General features: G+C 41.4%; 1 protein-coding gene across 4 annotated transcripts in view; it reads right to left on the reverse strand.

The window, feature by feature from the left end:
• Nucleotides 1–215: 215 nt before the first annotated feature.
• Nucleotides 216–12,625, reverse strand: part of mbc (dedicator of cytokinesis protein myoblast city) — a 168,938-nt gene continuing 156,528 nt past the window's right edge. For all 4 annotated transcript variants that reach the window (XM_073962108.1, XM_073962107.1, XM_073962109.1 and 1 more), the window contains 3 exons: nucleotides 7,782–7,860; nucleotides 7,539–7,706; nucleotides 216–1,445 (listed from right to left, as the gene is read on the reverse strand). In XM_073962108.1, coding sequence (XP_073818209.1) covers nucleotides 948–1,445; nucleotides 7,539–7,706; nucleotides 7,782–7,860 — 745 coding nt within the window. In that variant the 3' untranslated portion in view covers nucleotides 216–947. The remainder of the gene's footprint in view (nucleotides 1,446–7,538; nucleotides 7,707–7,781; nucleotides 7,861–12,625) is intronic.

Consider the following 12,625-nt stretch of genomic DNA (forward strand, 5'->3'; position numbering starts at 1 on the left):
TATTTTGATTTGTTAAAAAAACGAATATCATAATATAAAAGGTTGGTAATAAAATAGATTTTAAAAAATAAAAACGTAGTGTTGATGTTTACGATTAGCTTTTTCTTTTGTAAAATAATTGACTTAATTTCCTGATTAGTATTTTTTTTTAAGATTTTTAATAATATTTTTGTGCGTTTAGTTTGTTTTGTCGATTGTGGCACTTTTTTGTTTCGTTTTTCTTTTTTTTTGTGGTAAACAATTATAAATTTAATAAAACATGTTATAAATAACAAAATACTGAATTTTTTGTCAGTACATTTTGTTGATTGTTTTGATGCTTATCTCCTGTTTTTGTTGTTGATTAATTTATTAAAAATATGTTTAAAACTAAAAACTTAAAAAATACATTAAAAATTAGTTATTTTTTGTTTAGAATGACACGAATTATTTAAAGAAAAAAATATTATAAAAAATAGGAAGACTTCTTTATATCATCATTTTTTAAAAAAATAAATTGGAAATTTTTTAGGTTAAGAGTACATATGTTAATGTATGTATGTTTGTATGCAGTGTGAAATGTGTTCGGTTTCACTTAGTTCGTTTTGTTGGTATAATACATATTTGTTGCTATATGGAAAATATCCCTAAGTAATATCATTATTATTATTATTGTTAAAATATGTTATTATATAAAAAACTAAAATATTAATTAATTATTAAATTAGCAGTGTTTACTAAACGTTTTAAACAACTTTTATCAATTCACCTTTTCCTTGATTGGTTGTTGAAATAATTTATCATTCATTGGTTGTTAAATTGATGCAATTATTATTGCTGTTATTATTTTTTGGCACTTGTTTTCTTTCTTTATTAGATTTTGATTATTTTGTGTTGAAACCACTTTCATTGAGCAATCTCTTTATACCCCACACCATTATGTGGAGAAGGTATTATAAGTTTGTCTTCTATGGAATGTGTTTGCTATTCCTTGATGGCTTTGGCGGTGGTGTTGGTGGCCTCTTTTTATCATCATTAGCCGCCGCAGCATTGAGCGCCGTTGTTGTTACTGCAAAATTTTTGGTTTCAACATATTCATACGAGGAATTCACAATACTGGTTGTGGTGGTGTGGCTGAATGAGGTACCCCTTGTAATGGTACCACTGCCGCCGCCGCAGCCGCCCAATGAAAATGTACTATTATTCCAATCCAAACTGTAATTGAGACTAGAAAAGTCTGTGGAATCTCTTGTTTTGGCAGGCAAGGGTGGTGGTATTAAATCTTCTTCCGATGTGGAATCGGTTGTTTCTACCGAGTTACGATTACTACTATCCGCTCCCGATAGTGATTGTGTATCAGCCGCTGAAAAGCCTTTCATACTTGCTGTTGGTGTTGCAATACTGGCGGGTCGTGATAATCTTCGTTCCTTTTCTTTTTCCGAACGTAATGGTCGTTTGGAGGTAAGCTGTAAAGAATTAAAGAATGTTAAAATTAGAGATATGTATATATAAAAATATATCAAAATAAATATTTAGACTTCAGAATAAGCAAAGACAGAAATTGGGATAATAATGTAAACTCGACAAATGTAAAAATGGCATCAAGTTCTGAACTTTTTCTAATCAACTTTTTCTAATCAAATTGGCCGATGCAGGCACATTACACCTTTAACAAGGAACGCTTCCACTCATTCCGCACAAAAAATAGACATTTATTTTTTACCAAAAGCCTTCAAATACAACTCTCTAATAATATATTTCCCGCATAGATTCCAGAAGTGATAATTTAGACTTTTCAGGTCTTAATAAGTGTAGCACAGGCCTATTTTCTTAGAAATATGTGTCGTCCTTCTTGTCTCCATGTCGATCACAGTACAAAGCCTTTACGAAATCCGTTTCAGACAATTTGGGGTTGATTTGGCCATGTCCGTCAGTCTGTCTGACTGTGACGAGCTGGACACCACAATGATTCCGGCCAAGTATACTCAGGAAGATTGCTGTGGCTCTAACGAAGGGAGTACGGACCTTGATGTCTAACCGAAGGCAAGTCTGATTCCGACTCCTGTGTCGGCACATGCCGACAATAAGCTTCAAAGGCAGACGGCAACTGAAACGATGTCCGACGACGGGGATCTAAATAGACCCCGACAACACGCAGTGACTCAAAGGTTGCATCTGCACGAGAAGCATCTGATACGAGGCACTATAAACGTGCCGTATCCTATCTTTGCATGTTCGTAGGGCGGGTTGCGAACATGCATTCGGCGAGGGAGGTCCACCTCATCAGGGGTAAGCTGAAATTCATAAGGAAGTTCGAGAGAACTTACCCACGTGAATTTCATCGCGAGCTCCAGGTGGAAAGGATCTTCCTCCCGAATAAAGTAGTAGAGCGGGCTAAGTCCTCTGCCTCTGGCAAATATGCTGAGCCGAAATCTGTTCCGAAGCCTAAAAGGAAAAGGCTATAGACTGCACCCCAAACCAACGGGCACCCATAAGGGTGATCACCCACGGCAGCCGTTGAGCGTACAATTAAGGGGAAGCAACTGAGTACGGAAAATGCATCCACCTCCTCTGGAAAAGTTAACTCCAAGGCGCACGGCCAAGGACGCAAAAAGCCATACAACAGACAGGCCACAGTGGCGAATGATGAAGACTTTCAAGTGGCGATCATCGACAGAGCAGACCCTAATGGGAGAATCAGCGACAGTCACTCCGAAAGGGTGTCAAAGTGATTAACTGTCTGAACAGGAAATCCCGTGAATTGAATTTCTCGTTCGGGCAGTTGATGGCTTTGCTGCGCTGTGGGAAGGAGCTGAAATTGCGGCGGCCTCCTTATCTGATGTTCCGTCCAGGAAAATTCTCTCAGCCTGGTTCCCCCACCTACTGTGAACAAAGAGCTCCTGCTGAGGATGTTAAGATTGCAAAATCCCAATCTCACTGCATCGGGCTGAACTGTTGTAAGTCTAGCATCCTGTAACGAAGACGGTGGGATGGTTGCAAGAGTGGCGGACTGATTCTCGAATCGCTTTGATTTTTGTTGTAGCAACTTGTATTCACTGTCCCCTATTCAACAGTACAAGTTTCATCAGGGGCAAGTCCATACTTCTTGAGAAAATAACATGAAAGGTGCAAAAAACCTCTGTGACACCGTGTGTAATTTTTATCGTAATATTTCATCAAGAACAAGATCAGGTTCAAATATGGACTATATCGGCCCACACCTTTAAGTACCTCAAACACAAAATATCCAAATTTTTCGTAAAAATGCAGTGAAGGACATGTCCCGAATCGTTTTGAATTTTTGACTGCACACAACCCCCGGCGGCACCAACTACCAATTGAGTATCTTATTTGACCGAAACTTTGCAATTCGTAATATTTCTTCCAAATGTATATCAAATTTCAAGGAGGAGGTCTTCAACATTTTACGTCCAAATTGAAGCCTCAACGTAATGTTGTTGTTGTAACAGTGTTTTTTATTATGTTTGTATGTTCGTTCTCCTGTTCAATCTGGCTCTGGGTCTATCTCCAGTTCCAGGAAATTGGCTACTTCGATGGGATGTAGCCACAGATCCACTGGAGTTAGATGGGTAGGTTTGGCGGGCCAGTTGAAAAGGTGTACTGTGTCGCGCGGGTCCATGCCGCATACTGGGCAGATGTCTTGCACGGCGCGATCGATTTCCGCCCAATAAGAATTTAGGCGACTGCAATATCCCGAGCGTAGTAGAGCCAAAACTACTCTGGTTTGTTGTGGCAGCTGACGCTCCTCAGCTGCGATAGATGGGGGATGTACTCCGAGTACTTTATTCACACTCTAATTGCTTAAGGCCTTGGCAACTGCGTCCGTGTGAATGCTATTCAAACCTGCTTGATATGTTTGTTGATCTAGGGGTTCTCTCCTGTATCGTTGGACTTCTCCCTCTAGAGCGTGGATATCCTTCCTGATCTGCCTGAATGTGTCGGGCCTACCCACAAGATGGTGATTGGAATGGCTCACACGGTAACATCCAAGCAGGTACTGCAACGAAAGCATCTCATTGTGTTGCTTTACTGGAAGAATCTTTGCCTCCTCATGCAGATGGTCCACTGAAGATTTGGGGAGGCACCCTGTTGCTGTTCTCAGGGCGGCATTCTGGCAAGTTTGAATCTTTTTCCAATTCGTATTACATAATTTCGGGGACCAGACTGGAGCCGCATAGCTTACCACAGACCGACCTATCGCGTTATATGTGGTCAACAAGGTTTCTTTATCTGCACCCCAAGTGCTGCCGGCTAGGGACTTGAGGACCTTGTTCCTACTTTTCAGTTTGTCGCAGATATCTGTGGCGTGTGCGCACGACGTGAATGTAGTGTCGAATGTAACCCCTAAAATTTTAGGGCAGTTTGTGGTCGGATCTCTGCTACCGTCGACCACGACATTCAACTCACGTCCAAACTGTGCTGTCCATGTGGTGAACAGTGTGGCTGTAGATTTTGTGGCGGAAATCTGCATATTCCTCGAATGGAAAAGATGGTAAGATCGGTTAAATAGTTGTTCAGTCTCTCACAGATATCATCAGGAAAGGTACCCGATGCCAGGATCGTACAATGCACTTCTTATTACTGAATTCCACGTACGACTGGCGTCCACACATATAGTTGACTATCCAACGTTTCAAGCTTGGCCAGAGGGTTGTCTGCTCAATGTCCTCAAACAGCGTGGAGTGTCTGACTGTATCAAAGGCTTTTGATAAGTCAAGCGCCACCATCACTGTTCTATCACATGGCCGCTCCTGGTTGAGTCCTCGACAAATATGTGTGGAGATGGCGTGCAGCGCTGCTGTCGTGCTGTGCTGCTTACGGAATCCATGCTGATGATCGGCAACTTGATAGCTGTTTCTGATACTGGGGAGGACTAAGGCCTCTGGGTTCTTCGCTACAGGTGACAACAGCGAAATCGGCCTGTACGATTTACTTTTGCTGAATCCTTGCCGGGCTTCCGTAGTGGGACCACCCTGCCCATTTTCCAGACTTCGGGAACAATGAGGGTGGATAGCAAGAACTTTAGTGAGATATTCCACTCCCGGCTCATCCAGCTGCTTCAGCATTACCATGGAGATTCCATCAGGGCCCAACGCTTTGGATGATTTACTGATGACATTGGCAACATCATCCATTGTATACTGTGGTGGTTCATCCTCGGCAGGAAGAGATCTGATGCGACGTAATACTCTTCTTTCGCCCTGTCACTCTCGGAGTGCTCCACAAACAGTCGATTGAAGTAACTTGCACACCTCTTCGGGTCAGTCAACATAACGTCGCCAAACGTGACTGAGGTCCTATCTTCCCTTCTTCCAGGGTTCGAGAGTGACTTAACCGTTGCCCACAATTCACCTCTGGGGTCTTCGCTACAGGTGACAACAGCGAAATCGGCCTGTACGATTTACTTTTGCTGACATCCTTGCCGGGCTTCCGTAGTGGGACCACCCTGCCCATTTTCCAGACTTCGGGAACAATGAGGGTGGATAGCAAGAACTTTAGTGCTTCAACATCACCATGGAGATTCCATCAGGGCCCAACGCTTTGGATGATTTACTGATGGCATTGGCAACATCATCCATTGTATACTGTGTTGGTTCCTCCTCGGCAGGAAGAGATCTGATACGACGTAATACTCTTCTCTTCGCCCTGTCACTCTCGGGGTGCTCGACAAACTGTCGATTGAAATTACTTGCGCGCCTCTTCGGGTCAGTCAACGTAACGTCGCCAAACGTGACTGAGGTCCTATCTTCCTTTCTTCCAGGGTTTGAGAGTGACTTAATCGTTGCCCACAATTCACCTATACCGGCTCCAATGTTGCAGCTCTTCAGATGATTTAACCATTTGTTCCGCTTATGCTCGCCGACCAGCCTGTTAACTTTGTCAGATCCCTGACTCTGGGGTCGTCTGGGTTGGTTCGACGAAGCTCATCACGCTCATTTGCTAATCCCGTCGCCTCTGCTGGGAAATTTGGTCTTACTTCGGGTATTCGACCAGCAGGTATATGGCGAGCGGCTGCAGCATTGATGATGTCTCGGAACGTTCTTTCCGCTACCTGAACATCAGAAGGATTGGGCAATTCTCTGAAGCGGTGATTGGTGAACTCTCTGAAACTCGGCCAATCAGCTTTCCCATTATTGACGAATGTGCGGCGTTCAGAGGTGATGACATCGGGTGATCTGCTGATGGAGACAATTATGGGGAGATGGTCTGATCCAAGGGATATGACGGGTTGCCAGGTTCCTTATTACGTGGTAACCATCACAACGACCTTGACCTTCTTCCGATTCATAAAGTCCACTATTTCATCGATCTTACCTCGGAGCCCATTGCAATTAAATTGCTAAAAGGATGCATTTTCTGGGATTGGAACAACAACGGCTGGTGTTAAATGCTGCGCGTGCGGTTGCTGTTGGGGGGAAACTCCCCGTTTCGTAATCTGACGACGACTCACTGGTGGCTGCGTTCGCGCAGCATGCAGCAACATAGTCCCTATCGCAGTCCCTCACATGGGCAAGTCCCGAGCAACCTCTTAAATGCACCCACTCCTGACATATATTGGATCTCACCGATGATTGGATATGGGTGAAGATGCGGATGTGACAAACTGAGCACAAATATATTGGTACTGGGTTTTCCTCCGTCCCGGCACGGACCAAAAGAATCCGGAGCAGATATTCCGGGATATGCCGCTCCCAGCACAGAAAAACGAAACAAATACAAACACATGTACACTGAGGTGGCAGCAGCTGGCCGGAACGCTGATGTTGTGTGGTCCCGGGTAAATCCGGTACAGAGAACCCGCTGACGTGGGATTGACTATAATTTGTTGGAAGACTGTACTTTCCGATATATGGGTTTAAAATTTCAAAAAAGTTCAACATTTTTGCACTTTTGAGCAGTTGAATGCCAGGTTCTTTTTTACCGGACGTAGTTTTTCTGGCCCCTATTATGATGGTACAATTTTATAAATTTTTACAACCACAAATCCACACAAGTAGTATAGGTGTAGAGTAATTTTATTGAATCTGCCTAAAACTTCTATTGTTGTTCTTCCCACAGTTTTAGGCTTAGGGTATATAGCTGTCGTCAAAGACTGATTGTTTTTTAAGTGCTTGAAAGTTCATAGACAGACAACAGGGCCATTGTTTCCGTATTATTTTGTCGATCGAGTTAGGTCTCATCTTAGTCTGGTTCTTCAAAAATGACTTTACATCCAATTGTGCAATGGTTCGGGTCTCCGGCAAAACTACATTAAAAAGTGGGTAAATACCTCAGCAACAGTTGGCTAGATTTACTCAATATTTCATTCGTCCTTATTGATGTGAAATTATAACCGGACTATACCCTTTGGTATGAGAGAAGTCTTTCTTTGTCTCTTCTGTTATGTTCGTGGGAAACAATTTTTGTTTGTTATTCCATCATACCAAGAACATTACTTTTTTACGTCGTATATCCATTTGGCAGAATTTTTCACAAAAGGATATTTTCTATAACTACACTTCTAGGTTTACATATGCTTTTTCTGGTTTCATACATACCTCTTCAGTTAATACTTTTGGGTCAGCGGTCTTGGAACACAGCGATGTATTTGATGCTGATATTAATGAAGTGTTGGATTCTTTTTCAGGAGTTGAGGTTATTGTGGTCAATGGTGTGGTATACCATTGACTATTGGCAACGGGCAGACTTAAGGTGTCACGATCCAACTGCAAAAAAAAAAAAAAAAAAAAACATTTATATAAATTAATAAGCAATTTTCACAAATAAGTATTACACCTTACCTTTTTGATAGATCTTCGTTTAGAGGGTGTCTTATCCTTGGTTTTGCTTTTTGTACTTGGAGAGTGGCCAAGACTGGGTCTACTTATTTGCAACGAACAATAATGATGAAACACAAAAAGAAAAGAAAGAATGCAAAACAACAAAAATAAAACAACAATGCAAAACACAAAGCCATAAATATAATACAAAATTAAAAAAATAAGTAAACTAAAAATGTGGAAGCAAGGGCTGGAAAATAAAACTGAACCAAAACAAATTTTAAAACAATTTAAACTTGAAAAAAGAAATACATTGTATTTAACAACAAATGGACACATAACATTTAAAAATTAACACACGTTATAAAAAAGCGTATTTACAAAAATTATATTTTCAAACTGAAAATTGTTTGAATTTAAAATTTATTGAGAGAAAAAAAACAGCATTTAAAATACGAAAGAAAATGGCAGAATTATTATTAGTTAATTTAATATAATTTACGTTATAATTTTTTATATGTATAAGAGGGGAATTGCTTATGAACTACAGTCGAACTTCTCTATAAGGTAGCTGTTGGGAATGTAGAATTGCTACGCTATAAAGAAATTTCGTTATAAAGAGATTATATTGTATTTTTGTTTCTTAAAGTAAATATTTCGACTGTATGTCAATTATTAGTTTAGTGGAGAGAGAGGTGGGCATATTGCTCATTTACTCAAAAAATGGCACATCTCAAAAAAAACTAGTTTCGAGAAAAACGCGTTTTATGTTGCCGATTGAAATTTGAATTTCCAACTTAAAAAGATTGTTACACAAAAAATAAAATAATAATAAAATAGCTACTTGGACCATATTGGGTGACGTAGGGGATGGAAGATACCAAGGAATGGTCCTGACCGGTTTTAACATGGCAAAGCCCTGGATTTATCTTGGTCCCTCTTTCATCTCAAGTGGACACTGACCTCCCCGTGGTGTCACCTGGGGAACTGCCTTTAACACCCGTTAAAGGTAGTGAGCTAACATGTGCCGCGCGTTCACCCATAAGAACGTTAGAATCTTGGGTTTGGGCGTCGGGTTAGTATCCCTCCCCTAGAAAAAACATCCTACTATGAAAAACGAAAGAAAAACAATCCCCTCTAAGGTTGACGACCCCCGCAAACGTTTTAAGGACCATGATCTGCGAATCTACAGCTGAAATGTTAGCACTCTTTATAGAGAAGGTGCAGTCATTACTGTCATACTGGAAATACGATGAATTGGGAAAGGCGTCACAACAACGCCTAAAGGTGACGCACTGTATTATAGCTGCCATGACGTAAAGCATGAGTTTGGTTGCGGATTCGTAGTTAGTCGGAGGCTAAAACATCTGGTATCCACCTTCACCCCAGTGAATGAAAGACTCGCTGCAATTCGATTAAAAGCAAAATTCTTCAACATCAGCTTTATTTGCGCTCATGCTCCAACCGAAGACAAGGACGAACAGACCAAAGATATATTCTACGAGCGCTTAGAAGAAACATATGATCGTTGTCCTGCCCATGACATTAAAATTGTTCTAGCCGATTTTAATGCCAAAATTGGAAAGGAGAATATCTTTGGACAAACAGTCGGGAAACTCAGTCTCCACAGTGAAACATCTGACAATTGTATGAGGCTGATAGACTTTGCAGCTGCAAAAAACATGGTAGTTAGCAGTACCTGATTTAATCATCTCAATATTCATAAGGGCACCTGGCTGTCTCCAGATCAGAAAACAAGAAATCAAATTGATCATGTTGTGATAGATGGAAGACATTCATCGAGCGTTTGGATGTACGATCGTTCCGGGGCACAAACATTGAGTCGGACCACTACCTTGTTGCAGCAAAGGTACGTACCCGTCTAAACGTTGCAAATAAAGCACGAACAGACACAACGCAGAAGTTGGACATCGATAGGCTGCAAACACAACAGATAGCCACAGCATATTCCACTCAACTAGCCCAATTGCTTAATGCGAGCACTCCTTGTCCCGATAACATAACAACACAATGGCAAGTGAAAAATGCGGCATATAGGGCTACTTTACAATCCGTAGCAATGTGTAGCCCAGGAGAGAGGTATCGGGAGAAAAGAGACAGATGGAAAAGAGGGAGTGTGAACAAATCGAGATGTACAGGAGGTAATTTGGTAACTGATACATATAGTGTACTCAGGATATGGAAAGAACATTTTTCAAATCTGTTGGTATCCAATAGCAGTGAAGACGGCGAAGATACCACAGATCCAATCCCAGAAGATGGTATTGAATGTATACCGCCCAGCCAAGATGAGGTAAGGACAGCAATAAACCGGCTGAAGAATAATAAGGCAGCAGGAGCAGATGGCCTACCAGCCGAGTTAATTAAAACCGGAGGCGACGCCCTGATAAGGTGTATGCATCAGCTAGTTAGCACCATCTGGCAGGAAGAACGCGTACCCGACGATTGGAACGTGAGCATCCTATGTCCAGTACACAAGAAGGGTGATAAGACTGTGTGCTCCAATTACAGGGGCATAAGTATGCTCCCTATTGCATATAAGATAGTATCTGGCATATTGTGTGAGAGACTAAAGCCTATGGTCAATGAAATTATTGGACCCTATCAGTGCGGCTTTAGACCAATTTCGTGCTTTGATATTGTTAAAGTTACGAAGTTTTTCGCCAATTCACACACACACGACCCGAACGCAACGAAAGAGCACACAAATGTTTTGATTTGTTTTTGTTTTGCAGCATGCGTGCATACAACGTTACTAACACACTGTCAAAAGTTGCAAATATTGAGAATTTTGTGTTCCCTCTTCTTGGTCGGCTGTGCTTTAGACCTGGCAAGTCCACTATTGACCAGATATTTACCCTGCGGCAAAACCTGGAGAAGACCCAAGATTTTGTCGATTATAAAGCAGCCTTCGACAGCCCGCTGCGTTCAAAGGTATTCCAAGTCATGTCTGAATTTGGTAACCCCACAAAGCTTATCCGGCTTTGTAAAATGACTAACTGACACGAGATTCTCAGTTAAAATAGGAAAGAACCTCTCCGAAGAGTTTTGTACCAAAAGAGCTTTCAGACAAGGAGACAGCCTTTCGTGTGATCTTTTCAACATCCTGCTGGAAAAGGTTATACGAGAGGCAAACGTCAAAAGAAGTGGCACATTCTACACCAATAGCTAGTGTTGGGCAATCTCGTTCATTAAGCGGATCGATCTTTTTCATTCCGTTCACCAAAAAGATCCGGATCTTTCACTTCGTTCGTTGGCTCTTTTTCGTTCAACAATACATTTGACTGTGTTATTTTCTTTTGAAGTCGTTCGTTCTCCGCTGCATATGACTCCGTCGTTCTTTTCACCGAATCGTTCTTTTGAAAATGTTCGTTCACGAATGACACATTGTGTGCTAATGGGGGTGGTTTTGTTTCTGGATTTGATATGAAAGAACCAGATGAACGAATGATGCAAAAGAAAGATATGACCGAGATGTGTTGTTACTGAGCGAGAGTAGCTCTCTGAATCATTGTTTGTTTTGTGTGGAAATTTGTGCTGCTTGACTGCAAAACCAATGCATTCGTTTTTTTTTTTTGCTTGCTTGTGTGCTTGTGTGTATGCAAAGCTAATGGTGGTGGTTTTGTTTTGTAAGCAGCAATGACTCGGTCATCGGGGATCTAAATGAACGATATAAAAGAATGCGCTGGATACGGATCCGTTCGTTCTTTTCACGGAATCGTTCCTTTGAACCGGTTCGTTCATGAACGACACAACTCTACCAATAGCCACATGTTACTTGCTTATGCTGATGATATAGACATCATGGGCCGATCAGTAAAAGAAGTAACTGATACCTTTATAAAGGTCGAAGGAGAATCTGCTAAAATGGGTCTGGCGGTAAACGGTGAGAAGACCAAGTTGATGGTGTCGACGCGCAATGCTTTCATTGATCTCGGACCGACTGTGGAAGTTGGTTCCTATAATATTGAGGTAGTAAAAGACTTCGTCTACCTCGGCACCTCCGTAAACACAACAAACGACATCAGTTGTGAAATAAGAAGAAGAATTGTATTGGCCAACAGATGCTACTTTGGTTTAAGTAAGCAGTTTAAAAACAAAGCCATATCTCGTCAAACAAAAAAAAAACGCTCTACCAAACTCTAATACTACCCGTGCTGATGTATGGCTCCGAAGCCTGGGTACTTGCGCAAGCAGACATGGCAGTGCTTGGTGTGTTTGAGAGAAAAATTCTTCGAAAGATCTACGGACCAATCTGCGTTGACGGTGAATATCGACGTCGCATGAACCACGAGCTGTATCTGCTATACAACGACATCAATAAAGTTAAACGTATCGAGATGCAGCGATTGCGTTGGCTAGGCCATATCATAAGAATAAGCGATGATGAACCCGCTAAAAAGGCGTATAAATACGGACCGCTTGGCGGTGCACGCAGAATTGGCAGGCCAAGGAATAGATGGCGCAAACAAGTGGATGATGAGATGAAAAGGCGCGGTATTCCAGAGTGCGAAGCAACAAATATAGATATGTGGAGATCTTTTCTTAGTTCGGCCTATGGAACAAATGTTCTGTAATGGGCCAGCTAAAGGGTTGTTTACACCATCTATCAATGTCGTATGAGATGTCAAATTTTCTACCTGGAATGTTGTACACATAGTGTGACCACTATGAAAATTTTCATCTATCAAAATGATTTGGCAACTCATATGTAAATTTTTCATTTAGGGAGCGCTCTATTTGATACGGCATTCTCGTATGTAAACATAAATTTATCAGCTGTTTTCTGGCATTCTCAAAAAAAATTTGAAAAACAAAATCTTTAAAAAAAGAAAATAGAATGT

This window comes from Musca autumnalis, unplaced genomic scaffold (genome assembly GCF_047663935.1).
Source record: "Musca autumnalis isolate F117 unplaced genomic scaffold, ASM4766393v1 scaffold_1, whole genome shotgun sequence".
NCBI classification, from domain to species: Eukaryota; Metazoa; Arthropoda; class Insecta; order Diptera; family Muscidae; genus Musca; species Musca autumnalis.